This window comes from Uranotaenia lowii, chromosome 1 (genome assembly GCF_029784155.1).
Source record: "Uranotaenia lowii strain MFRU-FL chromosome 1, ASM2978415v1, whole genome shotgun sequence".
Taxonomy (NCBI): Eukaryota; Metazoa; Arthropoda; class Insecta; order Diptera; family Culicidae; genus Uranotaenia; species Uranotaenia lowii.
This window is the reverse complement of record NC_073691.1, coordinates 24,876,466-24,903,239: the sequence shown is the minus strand read 5'-3', so window position 1 is coordinate 24,903,239 and position 26,774 is coordinate 24,876,466. Positions and strand designations below refer to the sequence as shown.

At 34.7% G+C, this 26,774-nt stretch overlaps 1 protein-coding gene across 7 annotated transcripts in view; it reads left to right on the top strand.

Annotated features, from left to right (window-relative positions):
• Window positions 1-26,774, top strand: part of LOC129741867 (uncharacterized) — a 544,810-nt gene that overhangs the window by 504,849 nt on the left and 13,187 nt on the right. For all 7 annotated transcript variants that reach the window (XM_055733697.1, XM_055733690.1, XM_055733681.1 and 4 more), the window contains one exon: window positions 17,287-17,649. In XM_055733697.1, coding sequence (XP_055589672.1) covers window positions 17,287-17,649 — 363 coding nt within the window. The remainder of the gene's footprint in view (window positions 1-17,286; window positions 17,650-26,774) is intronic.

The following is a 26,774-nucleotide window of genomic DNA, read 5'->3' as shown; positions in this document are numbered from 1 at the left end:
TGGCACCAAATTTGGCATGGGAGAGCATGTTAGGTCATGGCTATGAGAAATATTTGTATGCATGTTTAGTACCCCTCCTTTTTTCCAGAGGAGAGATAGGAAGGGAGCTCTTTCACAATTTTTAACACAACTCGAAAATTAGTCAAGCAAATGGAACCAGATTTGGCATGTGGGGTTATTTGGATATCAGAAATGATTCAATGAGATTGATGGTGAGGATATTTTAATATGGGAACAGGTTCTATGATTGTTTTAAACTCTACTCGATTTGCATTGAATAGAGAGGAAGAGTAGGGTGGGCCCATACAAATTTTTGCAATACTCGATAACTGATCAAGCGATGGGAATCAAATTTGACATTCAATGGTATTTGGAAAAAAACGAAGGGTTCTCAAGATGATGGGATGAAGCTCTTCCCAACTTTCAATGGAGAAACAGAATGGGGAAAGGGGCTCCCATACAATTGTCTGCATTAATGCAAAAATAATCGAGCAAATGGAACTAAATTTGGCATGAGAGGGTATTTGGATACGGAAGAAGACTCCTGCCTGATCCCAGTAAATAAATAGAAAGAGGCAAGAGGCCCACTACAGTTTTTTTTTTTCAAAGTTAACAACACTTTCTTCATAAGATAAACTTTAACGTATTTCCGTTTTAATTTTTTTTTTTGATTGACTTCTAAACAAATTCTAGAGAAACTAAAATTTTTACAGTTTTTTTTTCGGAGAACTCCAAAATTGTTGAAGTTTCAGATAAAGTCTGTAAAATTCATTTTCTAAAAAATGATAAACTAGATAGTTGTTATTTCAGGGTTTGTTTTACAATTTTTTTTTAACTTTTCATCTAAATTTTCCATGTGCACCTTCTGATATATAAATATTATCTATATTTGCGAATCAAATTTAAGATTAAATATCCAGATTTTGCATAAAAATTCGAAATTTCGATTGTCATTTCAGAAAAAGATTTGAGGCTAAAGCGATAGCTTAAAATCTTTTATATTGAAAAAAAAAAACAATTAGAATTAAAATATAGAATGCATAAATTTCAAAGAATTGATATTCTGTATTAAGTTTAAGATCGATGTTAAAATTTTAGATTCAAAATTATATGAAATTTGAATTCGCAAATGCAAAAGCAAATTTAGAATTCAAAATCAATTTGTAAATTTGTGAATTGATGAACAAATTCAATTTGAAAACCCCATTTTTGAATTGAATTTTTCAACTGGATTAAACTTAAGTATTACGGTGGGTGATTAGAGATTTGTATAAGAAAATCCGTCATAAGATCATTCGAAGTGACCTAATTCATTTTTTAAAAATGCCAAAAATGAGAAAAATTACAAAAATGACCAAAATGACCAAAAATACCAAAGATAATCAAAAATGACAAAAATGAACAAAATGTCAAACTAACAAAAATGACAAAAATGAAAAAAAATACAAAATGGAAAAAATGACAAAAATGACAAAAAATAAGAAAAAAAGAAAAAAAATTCAAAAATTACAAAAATGATAAAAATTACGAAATGACAAAAATAACAAAGATCAAAAAAATCACTTAAATCACAAAAATGACAAAAATGACCAAAATGACCGAAATGACTAAAATGACAAAAAAAACAAAAATGACAAAAATTACAAAAAAATAACAATAATGAAAAAAATGACAAAAATGCCAAAAATGAAAAAAATGACCAAAATAGATCAAAAATGACAAAAATGAACAAAATGTCCAAAATGACCAAAATGACTAAAAATGACGAAAATAACAAAAATGACTAGAATGACAAAAATGATAAAAATAATGACACAAATGACAAAAAATGCCAAAAATGGCAAAAATGACAAAAATGACAAAAATGACAAAAATGACAAAAATGACAAAAATGCCAAAAATGACAAAAATGACAAAAATGACAAAAATGACAAAAATGACAAAAATGACAAAGGTGACCAAAATGACAAAAATTATAAAAATGGCAAAAATGACAAAAATGACAAAAATGACAAAAATGACCAAAATGACAAAAACGACAAAAAAGACTAAAATGACAAAAATGACAAAAATGACAATGATGACAAAAATGACAAAAATGACAAAAATGACAAAAATGACAAAAATGACAAAAATGACAAAAATGACAAAAATGACAAAAATGACAAAAATGACAAAAATGACAAAAATGACAAAAATGACAAAAATGACAAAAATGACAAAAATGACAAAAATGACAAAAATGACAAAAATGACAAAAATGACAAAAATGACAAAAATGACAAAAATGACAAAAATGACAAAAATGACAAAAATGACAAAAATGACAAAAATGACAAAAAATGACAAAAATGACAAAAATGACAAAAATTAAAAAAAGGCAAAATTGACAAAAATGACAAAAATTACAAAAATTACAAAAATGATAAATATGACAAAAATGACAAAAATGACAAAAATGACATAAATGACAAAAATGACAAAAATAACAAACATGACAAAAATGACAAAAATGATAAATATGACAAAAATGACAAAAATGACAAAATTGACAAAAATTACAAAAATTACAAAAATTACAATAATGACAAAAATGACAAAAATGACAAAAATGACAAAAATGACAAAAATGACAAAAATGACAAAAACGACAAAAAAGACAAAAATGACAAAAATGACAAAAATGACAAAAACGACAAAAATGACAAAAATGACAAAAATGACAAAAATGACAATAATGACCAAAATGACAAAAATGACAAAAATGACAAAAATGACAAAAATGACAAAAATGACCAAAATGACAAAAACGACAAAAATGACAAAAATGACAAAAATGACAAAAATGACAAAAATGCCAAAAATGGCAAAAATGACAAAAATGACAAAAATGACAAAAATGACAAAAATGACAAAAATGAAAAAATGACAAAAATGACAAAGGTGACCAAAATGACAAAAATTATAAAAATGGCAAAAATGACAAAAATGACAAAAATGACAAAAATGACCAAAATGACAAAAACGACAAAAAAGACAAAAATGACAAAAATGACAATAATGACCAAAATGACAAAAATGACAGAAATGACAAAAATGACAAAAATGACAAAAATGACAAAAATGACAAAAATGACAAAAATGACAAAAATGACAAAAATGACAAAAATGACAAAAATGACAAAAATGACAAAAATGACAAAAATGACAAAAATGACAAAAATGACAAAAATGACAAAAATGACAAAAAATGACAAAAATGACAAAAATTAAAAAAAGGCAAAATTGACAAAATTGACAAAAATGACCAAAATGACAAAAATAACAAAAATAACAAAAATAACAAAAATGACAAAAATGACAAAAATGACATAAATGACAAAAATGACAAAAATAACAAACATGACAAAAATGACAAAAATGATAAATATGACAAAAATGACAAAAATGACAAAAATGACAAAAATGACAAAAATGACAAAAATGACAAAATTGACAAAAATTACAAAAATTACAAAAATTACAATAATGACAATAATGACAAAAATGACAAAAATGACAAAAATGACAAAAATGACAAGAATGACATAAATGACAAAAATGACAAAAATGACGAAAAATTACTAAAATCCCAAACATAATAAAAATGGATAATCGACAAAAATGATAAAAACGGCAAAATGACAAAAAAATATAAAAATTATAAAAAAAAAATCAAATACGACAAAACTGCCAGAAACGACTAAAATTACCGGAATGACTTAAATGACTAAAATGACCGAAATAACAAAAATGACAATATTAACAAAAATGACAAAAAATAACAAAAATGACAAGAAATTTTGTCATTTTTGTCATTTTTGTCATTTTTGTCGTTTTTGTCATTTTGGTCATTTTTGTCATTTTTGTCATTTTTGTCATTTTTGTCATTTTTGTCATTTTGGTCATTATTGTCATTTTTGTCATTTTTGTCTTTTTTGTCGTTTTTGTCATTTTTGTCATTTTTGTCATTTTTGTCGTTTTTGTCATTTTGGTCATTTTTGTCATTTTTGTCATTTTTGTCATTTTTGTCATTTTTGTCTTTTTTGTCGTTTTTGTCATTTTTGTCATTTTTGTCATTTTTGTCATTTTTGTCATTATTGTCATTATTGTAATTTTTGTAATTTTTGTAATTTTTGTCAATTTTGTCATTTTTGTCATTTTTGTCATATTTATCATTTTTGTCATTTTTGTCATGTTTGTTATTTTTGTCATTTTTGTCATTTATGTCATTTTTGTCATTTTTGTCATATTTATCATTTTTGTAATTTTTGTAATTTTTGTAATTTTTGTCATTTTTGTCAATTTTGCCTTTTTTTAATTTTTGTCATTTTTGTCATTTTTGTCATTTTTTGTCATTTTTGTCATTTTTGTCGTTTTTGTCATTTTTGTCATTTTTGTCATTTTTGTCATTTTTGTCATTTTTGTCATTTTTGTCATTTTTGTCATTTTTGTCATTTTTGTCATTTTTGTCATTTTTGTCATTTTTGTCATTTTTGTCATTTTTGTCATTTTTGTCATTTTTGTCATTTTTGTCATTTTTGTCAGTTTTGTCATTTTTGTCATTTTTGTCATTTTTGTCATTTTTGTCATTTTTGTCATTTTTGTCATTTTTGTCATTTTTGTCATTTTTGTCGTTTATGTCATTTTTGTCATTTTTGTCATTTTTGTCATTTTTGTCATTTTCGTCATTTTTGTCATTTTTGCCATTTTTGTCATTTTTGTCATTTTTGTTATTTTTGTCATTTTTGCCATTTTTGTCATTTTTGTCGTTTTCGTCATTTTTGTCATTTTGTCGTTTTTGTAATTTTTTGTAATTTTTGTCATTTTTTTCATTTTTGTCATGTTTTTCATTTTTGTCATTTTTGTCACTTCAGTCATTTTAGCAATTTTTGTAGTTTTTATCATTTTTGACATTTTGGTAGTTTTGGTTGTTTTGGTCATTATGGTCATTTTTGTCATTTTTATCATTTCTGTAATTTTTGTCATTTGTGGTTCTTTTGTAAGTTTTGTCAACAACTTGAACTTTTTTTGTCTTTTGTCAATTTTGTCATTCTTATCAATTCTGTTAATTTTACGAATTTTTTAATTTTGTCAATATGGTCGTAAATTTTGTCAATTTCGTTAGTTTTGTCATTGCAGTTGATTTTGGTAATTTGGTTTATTTTATAATTTATTTTTATTTTGTAATTTTTTATCTTATTTCTCAATTATGTAAATTTTTCGATTTTTCGCCAGGTTCGCTTATTTTGTATTTTTTTTTAATTCTTCAAAACTTGTCAAATTTAAAAAAAAAATCTTACAATTTACAAAAATTATAAAATTGAAAAAAAAATATTTAAAATTTATCAAAGTTGTCCATAAAAGTTAAATTGGCAAAAGTTAAAAAAATGACAAAAATGCCAAAGCATCGAAATTGTAATTTACTCCGGCGATTGTAATTTTACTCAATTATGATTTTAATATACTCGACTTCTTTACTTTAGAGATCAAATCGAACAAACGCTTTATTATTTGAAACACATGAGTCACATCATTTTTTTTAAATTTTATTCTTATTTCTAATTTTCAAGTTACCATATGCTGTAACTCCAAAAAGATTTCATGAAGATTATACTTATTTCAATTTTTTTTATAGAAACGGGTTCGAGCAGGATATTCCAGGATATAGGATTACAGGATATTCAGGAGATATAATTGACAGGCTGAAGGAAAGTCAACAATCCACCGTCAAGTGTATTAAATCAAGTATTTTTAGAATAAAAAAACCTTTTGTAATTGATCCCAATTTTGCATATGACCGTTTGATGTATGCGGATGACACTTTATCCTACGCAGAAAATAATATTTTGTGAAAATAAGTTCTTGACTCTGATCTTGTCAAAGTCTGATCAAACCTCAAAAGTTTTATAAGGTACTTGTAATAGTTCTTTCAAAATGTGTATGAAAAAATACACACGAAAATGAAATCGATGAATTGTTCTTTTTTTCTCTCAAAAAGTATGAGAAATCTTCTGGTACTCTTCTTACCACACACATAACTTTTGCTGATTGCTTAACCTTAATTGTTTTCTTTTTTTTGTGTTGTCTTCTTAAAGAAAATGCATAACAAGAAGATAACCCAGTTGTTGTTGTTGTTGAGTGAGTGAGTTAAGCCGGCTGGATCGTCAATCAATAAACGGCTATCAATTTTGTCGAAATTGTTACCACCGCTCATTAGATCATCGCTAAGGTAAGCTTCACCGAATGTGAAGAAAAAAACCCAAAATAAAGATGGTGCAAAAGTGAATTTTTAATGTACCCCTAAATATAACCAACGCAACTCAATTGAACACATTCGTGATCATTTTTGTTTTCCTTTTCCTCATACGATTTTAATTTGTGCTCTTTATTTGGTCATTTCCATTTCTGCATCCAATCTCATAATAACCTAATGTCTGAACGAGTCTCGATTGCGAGTGCGAGAATCGATTGTTGGTTGTTATCTAAGGATGCAACAAGACTCACACATGTTCGTTCATAGGTAAACATGCATGTAATCGAAGAAATTAATCACATCATCGCTATCATCATCAAATGGTGGTGTGTATCTTCGAGGGGCCAAACCAGATAATGGACCCAAAAATCGCGGTAGAAACGATCGGAGGCTGAACATTTGATGGTTGGCTTTTCTTCCTGAATCAATCGAGATGAAGATCACCGCGTTGTTACGATCGTACACAGATTGCTCGGTGATCTGCATTATTTTCATTCAAAATTTTGGTTATTTTTAACACAGAATTGATTTTAAATATTTGAACTGAGAAATCAATATTAGAAATCAGAATTGAAAATTAACATCAATCTGAAATGAAATTCCGGATTTTTGTTTGAAATTATGTAGATGAAATATCTAAATTTAGACTTTGATTTAGAATTCAGATAAAAATTTTGCTCAATTGAAAAATGCCCAACAAATAACAGAGATTGATTTACAAACTGGATTGGCACAAAAACAAATCACTCCTCCACATTCTTGATTTCACTTTCTGCTGAAAGCTTGTCCGATCGGTTTGAATGAAAAAAAGACGGATTAGAATCAAGAATTCTCGGCCATCCTCAGTCGATTGTGGGTAGAATTTAGAATTAGTTCACAGAGGTGATTATGCAAACATTTTCATACTCTGAAACGTGTAATGCATTTCGATTAGTTTAAATAATCTTCTTGATTCAGAAGTTTTTTTTAAATTTTTTTACAATTGGATTGTATTATGAATCGGGACTTGAAATATGTAAATATTTTCTCATAAATTTTTCATTCTATCTTTCCTGGCAGGCAACAGATCGCCAATCGAAAAAAAAATTTAAACCAAAACAACATTAACAATTATCCACAGCTTGCAAGTGTTTTGAAACGCTTAACGTTCAGTCCAAGTTAAAAGCTTTATGCGCTATCTCGAAGTTCCATACGCGTTCGTTCCTTCCAAGAGCTCGAACTTCAAAAACGGAAGTGGGTAAATTACGATAATGAATATTTGCGCTGTGTGCAACTTCCCTGGAACTGAACCAATCTTGAAAAGAGTGGTGGAAGTTTGAGGGGAAGGCTGAAGACTGAAATGCTGGTGTTATTTTAAGTCACTAGGTCGTCGAGACAGACAGTTCGTCTTCATCGATCGCTTTCCACAACACCTGACCATTAGAAAAAAAATTAAAACCTTAAAATCACTTTCATTTGTTAGGTCACCTTCACCTGTTTATGTGGTTTCGCTTTTTAGTGTGCAGTAGTAGGAAGCTGTCGAACAAAAATGACAACCAAATGAAATAGTTTTTGTCGATTCGTTTCATATTTCATTTCAACATTGTTGTTACCTTATTCATAAATGTGAACGAATCGACGATTGGTGTCCCTTAAGTTTTTTTTCTGTTCAATATTTACACCCCCTAAGCTCGAAATTTTTTCCAAGCATTCCATCGATAAAGCGTGCAACGATTGGCTCGTCACACAATCAAAATGCGCGCACCGTCTAAAAGTGTGTGCGCAAGTACCAGCGCAAGTTGTTTGAGGTTGTTAGACAAATATGACACCCCGCCTTTGAGCTTTTCCAGCTCGTTGAGCTCCTCGAATCCCTTGGCTGAGCCGCGCCGATTTGTAATTAGCATTCAACGGTGGTTTTGAGAAATTAAAATTTTTTAGGCACCTTACCTCGTGCCGATTGCCCACCCTTAATTCGTATTAAATGAGCTACTAAGCGAGGTGTTCAGAGACTTAAACTTGAAAATTTATCAATACTTGCTACTCAGCTAATTTTTAAATGCTTCGCACGACTTCGCTATCTGGTACGGAAATCTTGGAAGATTCTAGTCGGAATTGTTTCTGGAGACACATTTATATATACCTTCATCAGTTATGCATTTTATTGAAAAATGTACCAATTTTCTATGACTGCAATGTCGTGATTTTACGATTCTCATGAATCTCTATTCAGAGATTCACTCAGACGCTAGACTGAGTTGATTTAGAGTCATTTTCGAATTTCTCAAACCCTTGGGCCATAAAACTACGTTTAGGCTCAAAACTGATCCTTGATTTTTTGCAGAATTTTTAAGTAACGTTTACATGGGTGAATTTGAACTTTAATGTTTGTTTGGAAAGTTCAATATTTTGTACTGAAAAATCAAGATCATTTTTGTTTCTTCTATGGAACCAAGTCTGCAAATGATTTTAGAGCCAATTTCCTGAGCCAATCCGTCTTTTTACCGGTGGCCTAATCATAAGCAAACAATCGTGGCAGCAGCCTTAAAAATCTGCGATCCCTGAGCCAATCCGTCTTTTTACCGGGGGCCGAATCAGAAACAAACAATCGTATCTGCAGCTTTATGAATCTGCGCTAGCTTTTTTAATGCATCTTTTCATCATCAACAAACAATCGTGGCAGCAGCCTTAAAATTTGCACTCTCTGAGCCAATCCATCTTTTTATCGGAGGCCATATCAGAAACAAACAATCATAGCAGCAGCCTTAAAATCTGCGCTCCCTGAGTCAATCCGTCTTTTTACCGGTGGCCTAATCATGAACAAACAATCGTAGCAGCAGCTTTACAAATCTGCGCTCTCTTTGCTATGCCGTCGTTTCACCGTTGGCCTAATCATAAAAAAAAACAATCGTGGCAGCTGCCTTAAAAATCTGCGCTTCTGTGAGTCAATCCGTCTTTCACCGGTAACCAAATCATAAACAAACAATCGTATTAGCAGCTATACAAATCTGTGCTCCCTTTGCCAATCCGTCTTTTCACCGTTGGCCTAATCATAAACAAACAATCATGACAGTAGCCTTAAAAATCTACGCTCCCTGAGCCAATCCGTCTTTTTACCGTTGGCCGAATCATAAGCAAACAAACTTTGCAGCAGCCTACAAACCTACGCTCTCTGAGCCAATTTTTTCTAATACACTTTATCTTAATTTTACATTCCATTCTTAGCCAAAACTGTTGTTGATTTACCCAAATATCCTTCGACCTTAATTCTACAGCCCATTTTTAACAAAAACCTTTCAAACCTGTACTTTTTCTGCAACTCTGTCTTTGTTTACCAGAGCCGGAAAAATCCGAAATTATTCTTAGCAACAGCCTTTCCATTCTGTGCTTTTCCAGCCGCTCTGTTTTTGTTTACCAGAGCAGGGACAACACGAAAATCATTCTTAGCAACAGCCATTAGGATCTGTTCTTTTCTAGTCACTTTTTCTTTGTTTAACAAACATTAACAAACAATCGTAGCAGTAGCCTAAAAAATCTACTCTCCCTGAGCCAATCCGTCTTTTTACCGGTAGCCTAATCATAAACTCGGCTTTACAAATCTGCGCTCCCTTTGCCAAGCCGTCTTTTCACCGATGGTCGAATCATAAACAAACAATTGTGGCAACAGCCTTAGAAATCTGCGCTCCCTGAGCCAATTCGTCTTTTTGCCGGTGGCCGTATCAGAAACAATTAATCGTAGCAGCAGCAGCTTAAAAATCTACGCTTTCTGAGCCCATCCATCTTTCCACCGGTGACCGAATCATGAAAAAAAAAATCGTAGCAGCAGCCTCAAAAACCTGCGCTACTTGATCCTATTCGTCTTTTCACCGGTGGCCTAATCATAAACAAACAATCGTTGCAGCAGCTTTAAAAAATCTGCGCTTCTTGTGCTTATTCTACCAACCACACCATCGTTGTGATTTAACGAATCCTATGAATCTGAATTCAGAGATTCACTCAGACACATCTGTCGCTCACAAAATTAGATCAATGGCTGACTTTGTTTTGTTTGTTTTACCTAGTGTTGCCAAAATAACAATAAAACATTGCCATAGAAATTTTCATTCATTTAATTTCTCTTCAGTGTTGCCGAATTCAACTTTTATTTTATTTTTTACTTATGTAATATATTTTTTTCTCATTTTTTTTTTCTGCATATCCTTCTGCAAGTTAATCATATTTCAACGATGCTCTAGTAAGAATAATGTGGCTTTTAAAAAAATTATAGTCGGTTAACAGAATTTCAAGTTGAGTGCTCAAGTGCTTAATAAAATAACTTTATTAGACATTTTATAAAAAAGCTAACAGTTGAACGAAAATAAAATAGAATATTTAGTTAAAAAAAAGGTATACTTTACGTGATAGGTCTAATTTGATCTAAAAATATGACACGGGAAATAAAAAAAAAGGAAAATTTACCGAGAATTTAATGTTAAATTTAACGTTTGTTTTCATTCATCTAGCAAAAAGGTGAATTTTACCTGTTTTTCACTTAGGAAAAAGGTGAATTTTACCTTTTTTTTCATACCCCTAGCAAAAAGGTGAATTTTATCTTTTTTTTATTTACCTAGCAAACAGGTTAATTTTATCCTTTTGGAATTCACTGGCCAAAAAGGTACATTCTACCGGTTTCTTATATACTAACTAAAAAGATTCTGTTCTGGATTGTCACCAAATAACTAAAAAAAGACGCAAATTCATTCAAGATTTGATTTTTAATTAAATAGGTTAGCACATTCATTCTCTTCTCCGTTTGACTCGTCCGGCCAGCTCTGGGAGAATATTAACCGTAAGAGCTGTTCCGAAATGACGTGGAAAACACGTCGAAGCTCACTGGTCCCATCTGTAATGGAAGCAAAGTTTATGAAAACTAGTAAAACTAGGTAAACAAAATTTACCGTTCTGTTTCGGTTTTCACATTTTGCGCACGAATGCAAAACTTGTTCCTCAATGACACAACAGCCCAACCTCAATAAACAGTTTCAGGAAATAGTTTCCGTTTGCTAGGGGGATTGTACAGATTTGTTAAGCTCAATCCAGGTCAGTTTTACCTCGCTGCGAGGTAAGTTTTCCCCCGAAGAGGTAGAAAGTACCTTTTTTGGATTTACTTTTTTTCTCGGTGAATTGTACCTTTTTATTCTGCTCAATTGAAGTGAACTTCATCTTGCTACGAGGTAAGCTTTACCTTTTTTAGGATTTACCTTTTTTCTAGATGAATTCTACCTTTTTTGTCAGCTCGATTCAGGTAAACTTTACCTCGATGTGAGGTGAATTTCACCTCGACGAGGCAAAAGTTACCTTTTTGGATTTCTCGAGAATTCAACTTTGTATCTTGGTAAATTTTACCTTTCTATTATTTTCCGTGTAGAATTACTTGAATAGAAAACCTGGTTCAATACACTTGACAGTGGATTGTAGACTTTCTTACCGTCTGTATGCGAAATCAAATTATACAAAATCATACAGAAATGATAGTTTTTTGAATTCTGAATCATCAAATTATGATTAAAGAATTTCTATCGCAGCCCAAATCCAAATTTATTTAAAAATATTTAAAATTAAAAATTGTTCATAGCATAAAAGAATTTTAAAATTATCATGATTTTCATATAAATAACTTTATTTGCAACTATTATTGGTGATTTTAAATTACTGGATTCTGGAATATCCTGTATGATCCGTTTCAATGTTTTTTTAAATAAATATAATCTCAACGAACTCTTTTTTTTTTTACAGTTTTTCCAAAAAAAATCTATGGGTGGATAAAATGTTGGTGTTTTCAATCTGAGGAAAATATTTTTCTAAATAGTAGAATCAGTGCCGCCGGGACGTGATTGAAACCTTTAAATATTCTCTCGGAAGTCCCGGCTACGAAAGATTGGTGTTTGAAAGTGAATGCGTTGTACAACGGAAGTGATAATTATAATAAAAAAATGCCTTTTGAAGTCGGGATGAGAAATTTAAAAAAAAAAAAACAAAAATGCGAGGCACACAGTGGTAAGAAGGCCATTGAATAGGTGTGGAGAGTCAGGGTACTGAGCTCGAAACAATTTGGTAGGTTTTAGATTCAAATCCCAGTTATAATGGGTAGGTAAGATGTTTTAATTGTCGTTTGATAATTGCATAATAACGAACGTTCAATCAGTTGCCAATCAGCCAGGTATATACACGGATGCCGGAATACCTGTAGTAAATGAATAACACTAAAAATGTTATCCGTTTTCAACTGGTTGTGTACCTGATGGATTCGTTCACCCAAAATATACTGACAGAGAAACGTAATACATTCACTACACATCAGCTCACACGAAGCCATGGTACCGGGTATGATGTTCGCGACATTGGAGATTTGCCGAACTTTAATATCTAAAGAATGTTAATGAGCACATACTTAGGCAAAACTGCGGTGAATCCGTGCACCCATGGTGGATTTGCAACATACATACATAATCTCAACGAACTCTTTTTGGAGTTGCAGTATATAATAACTTAAAAATAAAAATTAAGAAAACATTTTTAAGGTTAGGTTTATGTCTTTGACTGGGAAGATGTTTTTTAATTTTAATTTTTGGCTTTTCACGGTCTTAGATCTCAATCAAACAAGTTTTTTTTAAATACTTGACGTCTCCACCAGCAGACATATATTTCCCTTGAGAAAGACCACAAAAAATGGTCGAAACGTCGGGTATTTCAAATGAAAGTTGTTTGATTGAGATCTTAGACCGTAAAAAGCCAAAAATTGAAATATAAATTAAGAATACAATTGAAAAAAAAAAGATGCCCAACCATGTGTTTCAAATAATTCAACGTTTGTCCGGATTGACCTCTGCAGTTAAAATATTGAGTAAATTGAAAACATAATTAGGTAAAACCACCCTCGTTGGAGTAAAATACGATGCGGTAAAGTAAGATTCAATCATCGATCGAATAAACAATTGATGTTTAAAATTTTGATAATTATGTCAATTTTGAAAATTTTGTCAAAAATTTCGATTTCGTCGTTTTGGCAATTTGGCAATTTAGTTAAGTTGTCAATTTTTTTAGTTTTTCCAATTTAATTATTATTGACAATTTTGCCAATTTTATATTTTTATTTTCATCTTATCACTTTTGAACATTGCATGATGTTTTGTTTAAATTGACAGATTTGGGAAAATTTAAATCAAAACAACTAAAATTGAATGGATAAGCAAAACTGACAAAAATTCGGAAAATTTATAGAATTGACATACAAGATATAAAATAACAAAATTAACAAAAATGATACAATTTCAAATAAACAAAATTCACATGAATGATAATATTGACGAAATTGACAAAAATGACGACGTTGACTGGATTAACCAAATTTTAAAAAAGATTTTAATTGAAAAATTTGGCAAAATTAACGAAAATGACAGCATGCAAAAAAAAAAATTAAAACAGCCAAATTTACAAAGTTGAAAAAATAAATGAAAAAGTACAAAACTGAAAAAACTAACAACATTGAAAAAAAAACTAATTTGACAAAACCAACAAAATTAACAAAATTGACAACATTGGTAAAACTGAGAAAACAAACATGATTGACATAAATGACTAAGGTGAATTTTCCCGTTATTGTCATTTTTATCATTTTTGTAATTTTTGTCATTTAATCGATTTCGTTATTTTGATCATTTTTGTCATTTTTATCATTTTTGTCAGTTTTGTCATTTTTGAAAATTTCGCCAAATTTGTCAATTTAGTCAATTTTCTTATTTTTGTCATTTTTGTCATTTTCGTCATATTTTTTTTCATATTTGTCATTTTGTCAATTTGTTTATTGTCAATTTTGTCATTTTTATCAATTTTATCAATTTTGTCTTTTTGTCATTTCTGTAGTTTTTGCTATTTTTGTAATTTTTGTCGCTTTTAATATTTTTGTCATTTTTCAGATTTTTGACATTTTTGTCTCATCTGTCATTTTTGTTATTTTTTTTTATTTTTGTCAATTTTTTCAATTTTGTCTTTTTTGTCATTTTGTTCATTTTTGTGATTTTTGACATTTCTGTCATTTTTGTCATTTTTGTTATTATTGTACATTTTTATTTAAGTCAGCATTATAATTTTTGTCAATTATTTAAATTTTTGACAATTTTTTTAATCAGTTTTTCAATTTTCTTTAAATATACTCATTTTGTCATTTTTGTGGAATTGGTAAATTTTGAATTTTTATTAAACTTGTTAAAATTATCATTTTTTGTCATTTTCTTAATTTTTTCATTTTTGTCATTTTTCATTTTTGTCATTTTCGTCGTCAGTTTTGTCATTTTGATCAAATTTCTCGTATTTTCTATTTTTTTTTTTTTTTGAAAATTTTGTCAATTTTATCAATTTGTCAATTTGGTTGATTTTGTCAATTTTGTCATTTTGGTCATTTTTTTTCATTTTTGTCATTTTTGTTAAACTTGTTAAATTTATCATTTTCGTCATTTTTGTCATTTTGGTAATTTTAGTCATTTTTTCCATTTTTGTCATTTTTGCATTTTTGTCATTTTTGTCAAATTTTTCGTTTTTTGTAATTTTTTTATATTTTTAACATTTTTGTCATGTTTGTTATGTTTGTCATTTTTGTAATTTTTTTTATTTTTGTCAATTTTGACATTTTTTTTATTTTTTGGCATTCCTGCCATTTTTGTCATTTTTGCCCATTTCTTTGATTTTTGTGGCTTTGGGCATTTTTGTCCATTTCGTTATTTTTGTCATTTTTCCCATTTTTATCATTTTTGTTTTTTTTATCATTTCTGTAATTTTTGTCATTTTCATCACTTCGCATTTTTGTCATTTTTGTTATTTTTTGCATTTCTGTCAATTTGACATTTTTGTCATTTTTATAATTTTTCGGCATTTTTGACACTTTTGCATTTTTGTGACTTTGGGCATTTTTGTCGATTTAGAAATTTTTATCATTTTTGTTTTTTTTTTAATTTTTGTAATTTTTGTCATTTTCGACATTTTTGTCAATTTTGACATTTTTGTCATTTTTATAATTTTTCGGCATTTTTGCCGTTTTTGTCATTTTTGCCCATATTTGTCATTTTTGCGACTTTGTGCATTTTTGTCGTTTTTGGTCATTTTTATTATTTTTTTCATTTAAGCCTTTTTTGCCATTTTTTCCATTTTTATCATTTCTGCTTTTTTTGAAATTTCTGTCATTTTTGTTATTTTTGCCAATTTTTGTCATTCTTGTCGTTATTGTCTATTTTGTAATTGTTTTTAAGTATTTCAATTTTTAAAAGTTTGACAATTTTTTAAATCAATTTTCTGATTTTCCTCAATTCTACCCATTGGTAATTTTTGTAAAATTTTTCAATTCCGTCAAATTTGTAAATTTTATCATTTTTGACATTTTTGTCCATTTTGCCAATTTTTACGGTTTGGTTAAATTTAAAAAAAAAATTGCATTGTTATAATTCAGTCAATTTCGTCAATTTTGTGTTTTTTGTGGATTTTGTCGTTTGTTAGATTTTTGTTTATTTGGTCGATTCAGTCTTTTTTCACAATTTTGTTAATTTGGTGTTTTATGACAATTTTATCATTTTTGTCAATTGTTTCGTTTTTGTTAATATTGTAAAATCTGTCAATTTATTATAAAAAAAAGATTGAATTTACTAGACTGAGAGTTAATTGAACATTTTACAATTGACTATGCTAAGGCCTAAAATCAAACAATGCTCGAATCGAGATGCCAGATGAATCTTTGATGTCTTGTTATAAGAAAAAAATGTTAACAAAAGGTGAAAAATCTCGATGAATTTGAATTTATTTTACTATGGCTTTTTCCTTCAAAGATCTCTAAAAACGCAAGTAGAATAAATTTTCAGGTCTTCTTCTAGAATTTCAAACATTTTTCGAAAAAAAGTTCGATAACTGCTGTTCATTGTACAAAAATTATCTTGATTGGTGTCCACCCAAAAGATTTTTTTTAAGCCATTACTTATCTACCATAGTTTTGATAAAGATTTTTTTAAGATTTTCTTAATAACACTTTACCATCCTTGTGGCAGTCGTGTCTTAGTTTTGATAAAGCCATTTTGTTTTTTTTAATTAAAAAAAATAAAATTTCTACCGGCGAGCTTGTGTTGTGATACAAAGTAAAGGATGCATTTTATTGCACTTTATGAATGGGACCTAGCTACAACGATCAAATACTTTCGCTATGTAGATCTGTTTACCAACGGATGAAAGATTTTGTAGCGTTGTTTAGATTTTGTTATATAAATGAATAGTACAAGTCGTCTTCAGTAGCCTTATCGGGTATTCTTCTCGGGAGTAATCTCCGTGCTATCTGCGAGTAGTTTCCTATCTGCTACACATCTAATTAACCATTTCTGCTGTAAAGTTGATTCAGTCGTCCCACAGTAGCTGAGAAAAAGAAAAATATTATCAAAATGAGTGAAAAAGACAGTCTAATGACACTGCCGAAAAAGCTGAATCCCGGAGCTAGTGGCAAAAACCGGGATTGAAGAATCAAGTGATTCCACTAAAAGGAAGTAGAACCAAAACCAGTGATCTCTCGTTCCAATCGTTACCAAATAAAAGAAGAAAAAAATCTAAACATCGTTACCAAAAAACCAAAAATTAAGAAAAATTCGATCATCGAAATCTTGTAACCGAGTGTGATATATCCAAATCCAAAAATCAACAAACGAATTTAAAAAAAAACAACAAACCATGATGTCTCACCAAAGTCTGGAGCGCAAGCTCTCGTACTACAACGATCCGGAGTACGCCGCCGTTCGACATGCCCAAAGTGGCCGGCTCTTCAACTGGGTCAAGGTGTCCCACGGGTTCAAAAAGTTCCGGCTTCGGCGTTGGAACTCGACAGGATCCTGGGTTGTTAGCTCTTTTTTTTTTCTTTTCTACAAATTTTTTTAATGTTGCTCCAATTTGTGTAAACTTTAAAAATTTAAAACAGATTCTAATCAAGATTTTGTTCTTCAATTTTTTTACAGAGTCCGGAACCTTCGGGGATAATCGATCTCACCAACTTCCACGTGGCCGAGGGAAACTACACCAAGCGGAAGAATGTTTTCAAACTGTCGACGGTGTCCTATCCGCAGCCGATTGCCGGTCAGGGATCTTCAGGGATTCAACAGCACCAGCACTTGGCCCAATCGCATCAGCATCTGGCGGTACATCATACGCAATCGGCGGGGGCAGTTGGTTTGGGGGGAAGTAGTGGGCCGTCATCTTCGGTACCCTATAAGGGCTACGAGAGGGAACTGCTGCTGCAGGCCGACTCCCATCAGGATATGCGCCTCTGGATGGACTCGCTGGGGACAGTTTGCCGGAGTAGCCAGTACCTGAACAGTAGTGTGAGTAGAAAGATTATTTTTTAATTGAACACGGTCAAAATAGTCTTTCATACGAACGAGTAAATCTCTTTCGGACGGTCTAGATCAGATGAAATCAAAACACTGAGCCGGAAAGGCAGTATAGGATTTAACTGCATGAGGAATCTCCATCCATCCATTTTTGACATTGAAAGACATTTGGCCTATTTGGCAGCAAATTGGCAATCCATTAGAAAACTGATGGGCTTAACGTTATCCAAAAAATACGGGAAGATTTTGCTATCTTCGTCATCGCTCGGATATTATAACAGGAAATTTATTAACAAAAATGTATTGGAATATGACGCCATAGGCTTTATTTTCCACCTCGATTTCTCGATTTTCAAAAAATAACGTGAGAATTCACTTTAAGACTATTTTGTTCGACGTTAGCCATAGTGCATGAGCAGAATCCGGTTCGAAGGGCCAATTTTTGTTTGTGTGTCTCACACAGAAAATATAGCTACCTGTAGAATATCTCCTCACCGGTATAACTATTGGGTTCAACCTTAAGAATTCTTTTGTTTTAAGACATGACCAAAACTCTAATGCTGGTTGAAACATACACAAATCTTCGGAAGTGTATCAGTCAGCTCAAAAATGACACCAAACGACCAATCAACTTTTCTCTTGAATTATGATAAGAAATAATCGAGGGATTTACATGGATATTTTCCAGTATTTGAGTTAAAAATTTTGAATTGCGATACCTGCATATTGCCAGCTTTTTGGGTAAAAAAGGGCGGATTTGTTCGGCCCGGATACGTTCGAAAAGAAACGTCGGAAGTCGAAGAGCTCGGAAAAGCGGCTGAACGTTTTCATAACACCGAGCACTATGGGCTCTGTAGTTGTTAAATCGAATGGGGACATCATACAGTTGAAGATCCTGGTTTCTCAGTCCATGGGGTCTCATTCTGAGAAGAACAGCTTCCAGTAGCGTAGGACAATTGATTCGCGATGTCAGTAGATCGGCGTCGAAAGAGGCTCGTGTTGTATTTCTTCGGGTTTGAAGTGTATCCATGTCTATGAGACGACATAGATGTTCGTAGCTCAGCAGGTGAAACGGGTCTTGCCTGTTTAGGTGTCTGAGGGCATAACGCAAGAAGCGTCGTTGGATAGCCTCGAGCCGCTCGATACCGTTCTGGTAGTAGGATCACCAGACAGCTGATGCGTATTCGAGGATGGATCGAACTATCATGCAGTACAGGCCCATTAGGTCTTGCACGTTCTTGAAATCCTTGGCTGACGACGTAGTTCGTATGTGTTTTGTACTTCAGCTTACGGCTGAGTATTGGGCCCAGATCATTGATGTGGTCCACCCGTGCAATGGACTCATCTCCTAAGAAATACTCGTACTGTATTCGTAAGAAACTGATGACTGCACATTTACTGCAATTCAAAGGCAAGCAGTTGATGTAACACCAGAGTGCGAAAAGATTGAACTGGTTTAGTAGTAGGAGTGTCGTCCTGACCGTTATGGCATAGAACAGTTTAAGATCATCAGCATAGCAAAGTTTCGGGCCGTCGAGGAGTGAGAGCTCATCGTTAAAGAATATTAAGAAGATAATCGGTCCTAGAAGACTACCTTGGGGTACACCGGAGGAGGCAGAGAACTGGCTTGAGAAAGAGTCTCCTGTGAGAACTTTCAATTTACGTCCAGTTAAGTAACTGCGGGACCAGCCAAGTAAAAGTCCACAGAATCGGAAGCGTCTAAGCTTACCAATGGCAATATCGTGGTTCACCTTATCAAATGCTGCTGACATATCGGTATAAATGGCGTCGGTTTGAGACTTAGCAGCAAAACTTTCGTGCACATTTGAGGTGAAAGTCACCAGGTTAGTTGTCATGAAGCGTTTGGGCATAAATCCATGCTAAACGCTTGAAAATTTTTGCTTACAGTACAAGAAAATCGGATTCATGATGACTAATTCGAACAGTTTGGACATTGCACATTAAGCGGAGATTCCTCTATAGTTGTTGATATCCTTCCGATCCCCCTTTTTATGGACCGGAAACATGTAAGCTTCCGTCCACAGTTAAGGGAAGGCGGCTCTGTTCAAAGAAGCTTGAAAGATAAGTTTCACAGAAGTCAGTAAAACAGGCATTAATCGTTTTAGAAAGGTAGATGGTATACCGTCCGAGCCTGTAGAGTGGGAGTTTTTGAGCTTTGCCGCTTCTTTTAGATATGATCGCATCATCTACAATGGTGCTTATGCAGAATCCAAGTGGCGAAACTTTCCTGACAGCACTTTCCACATTTTCTGGATGTGGATGTTAAAGCAGTAGCAAAGTTACTCGAGAACTTTTAAGCAAAGAGATCACTGATCAATCAGTGTTTCCATCCAATAACATTTGAGTTGGAGTACCACGTTCATTCCGCTGACTTCTGACATGCTTCCAAAACGATTTTGGGTTGGACTTGAGGTTACGGTGTACTCCGAAAAGATAATCATGGTAATAACGTTTACTGGCTTTCTTATAAGCGGAGTTCAGTCTTCGATGTAGGTGTTAAATCCTTAGTTTGGGAGCATGTGAGCTTATGGTGATTTCTAAGGGCACATCTCTTCGCCATCTTCAGTCGACGCAGTTTTTTCGTAGACCAGGGAGTCCGTAAGTTCTCGGAAGTCGTGCGCTTTGGCACGTGGCGGTCGTAAACGTAATTTAAGATATGCGAAAAGGATTCGGCCGCAGCATTGGGATCTAATTATTCGAGTGCAGATTCCCAGTCGATAGTGACCAGGATACGAGAGATGACATCGAAATCCGTTTTCTTGAGAAAGACGCTGATTTTTTTACGGAAACATACAATCCAGTGCTCACTTTGGATATGCAGTGAGAAAATCTCGCGTGCGATCAGGGGACATGTACAGCACGCATACACTCTCCTCTTTTGGTGCTCAAAATTAAGTTCGACCAAAATTTAAAACATAGTTTGATTCTATGAACTTAAAGTTGAGTTCCATTCCATTCCATTCCAAACTGCGCTGAGGACTGCCACCACTGAAGTGCTGTTTTGAACTAAAACAACTTAATTTTGGTCAGTGCTTATAGGCCGTGTGCCGAATTTGTTTATGTATGAGTCTTGAACTCCAGCCGATGGTCTAGGATAACGCCCAGATCGTTGATGTGGTCCATCCGGACGATGGTTTCGTATGACCGCACATTTGCTGCGGTTCAGAGACAGACAGTTGGTGTCACACCAGTAAACAAAAGTATTGAACTGCCTTCGTAAGAGATCGATTTCGTCTTGGCCATTGATGGTGTGGAAAAGCTTGAGGTCATCGTCATACGCAAGTTTAGGGCTGTCCAAGAGAGTGAGTACATCGTTGAAATAGATGACAAAAATTAGCGGTCCCAAGTGGCTTCCCCGGTTACACCTGAACAAGCAAATAATTGTTTTGAAAAGTAATTTCCAGTTTGCACTGATAACTTTCGTCCCGTTAGATAGGAATCCGTGCACCCATGGTGGATAACCAACATACATACATACATACATAACTTTCGTCCCGTTAGATAGCTTCGAAACCAGTCCAGTAGGGATCCACAGAAACCTAAGCGTTCGAGTTTTGCGATAGCAGTATCGTGATTTACTTTATCAAAAGCAACAGACGGATAAGTATAGATGGCGTCAGTTTGGGTTTTCATGGTAAAGCGATCTGGCACAAACGATTTAAAGTCAGCAAATTTGTTTTCGTGGTTCGTTTCGGCAAAAATTCGTGCTGATCTTTGGAAAAGTATTGCTTTGAGGACGAAAAAATTGGATTCAGAACAACCAGTTCGAACAGTTTGGCTATTGAACACAAAGCTGATATTCTGTGGTAGTTGTTTACAACTCTCTTATCTCCTCTGTGAACTGGAAACATGTGAGCTTCTTTCCAAACAAAGGAAAGATTGCGAAGTCCAGCGAAGCTCGAAAAATTTGCCTGATGAGAGTCAGCAATTGTTGCATGAAACGTTTCAAGAAGATAGGCGGTATCCCGTCCGGACCTGTAGATGATGAATTTTTTAGCTTTGCTGTCGCCTTTAAAATGACTGCGTCTTCGAAGGGAATACCTTTTAAGGAAGAATCTAGAGGTGAAATATTTTCACAGCCATATCCAGTTGCTCTGAGGAAATGGACCCAGTTGTGAAAACGCTAGAAAATTTCTCAGCAAAAAGATTACATATTTCGGGATCGGTGTTTGCTGTGGATAGCGACGGAAGCCCGGATTTTTTCCGCTCATTTTTGGCGTTCTTCTAGCAAGATCTGGGGTTGATCTTAAAATTGCGTTGTAGTTGGTGGACATAGTTCTGGTAGCAACGCCTACTGTTTTCTTGTATGGCGTGTTCAGCTTGCGGTATTCTTCCTTTGTGCAGAGGGACTTGTGCTTGCTGAAGTTTCGAAGAGCATTTATTAGTGACCCAGGGAGCTCGTGGGTTAGAAGGTAAACTACGTTTCGGAACATGGCGGTCGATTATGTAGTTCAGTATGTCACTGAGGCTGCATCGGAATTAGATATATCGAGCTCGTTCTCCCATTCGATAGAATCCAGGACGGGAAAAATAGCTTCGTAATCGACGTTTTTGAAGTCCTGGTAGAAGGAAGCAGTTTCCTCTACGGGGGCGTTAATGTTAGTGACATCGAGTGAGGCCACTAAAGTTGGATGATGAGAATCAACTTTAACGAGAGGAGGATTCCTGAAGCCTTCGTTTATGAAGCAGGGGTCTAGCATACGGCCGTTTTCGTTTTCAAAGCTGTTGATTTGGCAGAGTCTAGAAAGATGTTAGAAGGAGCCGAGAAATAGAAGAGCATAGAATCTGGGAACGAAAAGCTGTCACGGGAAGGGCACTATTTCAAGCCACGCATGTTGAAATTACCGATAAGTATGTCATCTTTGGGAGAGCAGATTGAGCTTAATTTGGAGAGGTACCGCAAGAAAGACTCAGCTACAAACAGGTCACTAGAACCAGGCTTGGCAAAAGTCATCGTCATGAGGCGTGAAGCTGTGACTGTGAAGCCTCTTGGTCCGTCAAACTCAATTGACTGTTCCTTAACGACCAGTCACTTCGTTTGCCAGTCATTCATTCCCCAGTCATTTGAAGCTAAAATAATAACCTAGTCAAACAATCGCATTCAAACGACCGATGACGAAAAAGAAACGCATTTATTATTATTGTTGCTCCTGCCAGCAAGCCGAAGACGACCGAAGAGGAACACTCAGGAGTCACTCTCAGGAGAAATTTTGACCATGTGTAGGAGCTTCGCCAGTCGATGATGGAGAAATGTTGATTGTTATCGTGCTTTACCCGTCATGCGAGTAGTGAGGCTCCGTCAATTGAGAACAGTGCCAGTCGTATGATGAAACAAAACTAGTCGGGCCAAGCGTGACGGGCGAAATTTACCATCACTGGTGATGAGTATACTGGGGATCACATTACTGCACAGTAAACGGAAATTACCGGGTTCGGTAATTATTTTACCGAATTCCTAACATGTGGATTTCGTTCAACTGTTCGGTAATTTTTTCATGACCGAGAGGTGACAGCAGTTAAATATTACGGACCTTTTTTGTTTGAAAATAAGCTAAATTCGGCTGTTTATAACTAAGATCATCTGTCAAAATATTGACAGTTATCAATGTGACAGCTCGTTGTGTTACCGAACAATTGGTAGATAGTCACCCAACTGCCTGTAATTTATTACCGAAGAACCGGTAATATTCATCCGAAAAACTATAACAGTTCAGTAAAACATACCGAACACCCTGTTAAATACCTGTTGTTATTACCGAAATATCTCTAATTTTCACCAAAAAGCGTTTAAGTATGACGGTATTTATTATGGAAAAAACTAAAAATGTTCGGTAATATTTACCGAACAACCGGTAGAGATTACCGAAATATCTGTAGTTATAACCGAAATTCCGGAAAATATTTACCGAACAACCGGCTATTTTTACCAAACAATCGGTGTTTTGTACCGAAATAACAGTTATTATTACCAAAACTCTGGTAATTTAACCGAATATTAGGTACGTTCCGAAATATCTGTAAGTATTACCGAAAGGTCAGTAATATTTACAAAAACTGTAAAGTTTTCTGTAATTTTTACCGATCACCGTGAAGCGATCGGTAGTTTCGGCTTATGATGCACAGTGTATTACGTGAGATGATTCGTGCCTCGAATACTCTTGCGCTTGCATCATAAGCTGAGAGTTTTTTGTTCAGCAAACTGCATGGCTTAAGAATTCTCTCAAAAAGTGTTCTGGTACTCTAGAATATCCGACCAACTAATTAATTACTAGTTTCTTAGTGTTCATAAAACTATGTCACTTAAAATGGTCCCATGGGATGAAACCTGACGTTTAAGCCAAGTGACCTCCTACATTTCGTTCATAAGCCTTTTCACAAGTTCAGATTGAAGACGCTCCTCTAAAGATCCTCTAATAATATTATATTTTACATTTAATTTTAGCTCCGAGCACTCTATGGATAGTCTTAAATATTTGGTTGGCCTTTGACAGAGATAGTCAATTCCGCTGTTCTTACGAAATATCACACAAAGAGTGTGCTTACAAAATTTCATTACTGATTTTAACAATCCAACTATCACAAGTTGGTAATGGAGGGAGTCAGTCAACTGAGCTATACATATTCACGCATTCGTGGTAATATGGCGATCTGATATGCTTAAACCGGGGTAGGTATCGCTTAAGGCCTCCATGATGGCCCAAAAAGAAATGCGCCAGGTAAAAGTTGATATATTTGACCCAATTCAAAAGCCGCAGAATCAGCCATTGCATTCATCTTAAGATTTTCGTCATGTTGCTCGTTGAGCTTTAAGCACGCCTCTGACTGCTCTTATCTCGTGAAACTTCTTGTCGTCTACGGTCTTTTTTTAGTTGATCACCCAGGTGGTAAGTTCTTTTAAACGGATTGCATTTCAAGGCACGGCGAGTCACTGCGTCCCCTATTATGCTATTCTGGTGAAATTTTTCGACTATAGATACTATGTGCCGCTACGCCGTAAAGTCCACCTGGGGTGTCTGGCCATAATTCCTATCAGGACCTACAACAAAGTCTGTATCCGTGATGGAAGACCAAATCCGTGCTTCAGCGCTCATCAGCTAACTCGTTTTCAAGTCAAACTCTAGCTTATATACCTCGCCTCTTATTACGATTCAAGACTGAGGACCTCTCCTCTAACGACTTGAGGTCCGGCCTTTACTCGTAACTCAAGGCTCGCTTGGTTATCACGAATATAATGTGCTCCGCCTCTATTCGCTTCAACTTTATAAACCAGATCTCTTCTCTAGCGATTTGAGATCTTGGCTCCGCTTATGCTTATCCTCTCTTCTTTGCCCGTCTGTGTGCCGAATCGAGAGCAGCTTATCCTGGACACGTGCCTGTCACAGCACACGTCCGGAACTTTACTGAACAACTCGGATGATTTCCGGCGAAAACGCCATTCTACACCGACTCGAGTGACTCACCCTCCGGCGACGTGAAGTCACTCTGCTCGAGAGTATCCTGCGGCGTGAATACTCTTTCTCCTACGAGTTCGATTGCAAAGAAGGTATTGTCTTATTCCCGCAGCTTCCGTCGTAAGGGGCGCGTTCTACTCAGATACCCCGCGACGATGGAGGTATCCTACACGTCGTTCACGACGTACCTAGCAGCATTTCTAGCAAGGCATTCTACCCCGACGGTGGTCCGGTCTTTCTCCTTGCTTTGGCTGGAAATTTTGGGGCTGGCAACCCTAGGCCTTTTTGCTAACCGTGTGCCGAATCTTGAGCAGCTGTAATGATGTTACATATATTTCTCCTATTTTATTAACACTACCTCACGACAATGCCATAAAAAGTTCCCAGTCCCTGAAGACTGCTCGGCCTGCGAGATGTCAGTGTTACTTGGCGTCAAGAATGCGATCGAGGTTTGGGTCGTCAGCAGATGACGAATCCAAAGAAGCAGGAAATAAAACAGAATTCACGATACTCCTCGGGTCGTCATTACTATCGAGAGGTGAAGCTTTTCTACCTTGGTAGGTCTCGTCCATTTGCCTTGTGACCACTAGACGAGTATCATCTAGGCCCGGCCAGTGAAACACTAAGAAAACGTGCTTCGGTAGTGTTAATACAGTTGTGAGTTTAGACTGTTAAGTAAGATCCAGTATAGTTTCACTACCTTCACCTATTATACCTACAAAGTCAAATTGAACTCTTTTTAGTGGTCATCGCAAACCGTGATCTTTCTTGTCCTGGTCTTTCTCGTATCGGCAGTAAAGGTTCTAGTGAGGAAAACCTTCAAAGGAAACCTCACTACCCTGAATGATTGTTGTTTTGCATTTTGGATTATTTCCTTGAGCGACTTGAACGCTATTTTTGGTGTCAAGACCCGTCCTGAGGGAACAAATTGCGACCCCACGGTGCTTTCGAGTACCTGGCGCATGAAGTGGTGGTTCGTTCAAGGGGTTGTCTCCTATCACCTTCCTCCCCGTTACACAGCTTATCCTAGACTCACGCCTGTCATAGCGTCTGACGATGATATCATCCTATCCGGCTCAATGACTCACCAGACAGCGACGTGAAGTCACTTTATCTGCGAGCATTCCACAGTATGAATACTCTTCCCTCTAAGAGTTCGACTGCGGAGAAGGTATTTTCGTATCCTCGCAGCATCCGTCGCAGGGGGCGCGTTCTACTCAGATGCTCCCCGACACGAAGGTGTCACGGTCGCGGACTGGTACAGCTTCTAACTCTTCTGCAGGGCAATCATGATCCGGGGGAACCCAAAGCTGACCACGCGCCAAGTATTGGCATCTTCACATATCTTCCGCACGGAGTTGTCGGTTGTCGTGTCGGGCTCACAGGCGGCAAGCATGTTAATGCGTACCCCTTAGAAGGAACACTGCTCTGGTGTCTCAACTATGACACCGCAAGTTTCAGAATGGTGAAGCCGCAATAACACGCATGAAATATCCGAGACCAGTCAAGAATTGCTCCATACATCATGTTTCCGATTCATCCAGAATCCGACATTAGGGATCAAGCGATTTGGTTATCAAGGCCTCTCTGGCATGTTTCCGCAGGTCGGGCATGTGCCTATGCTCGTAGCAGATGATATCTTCC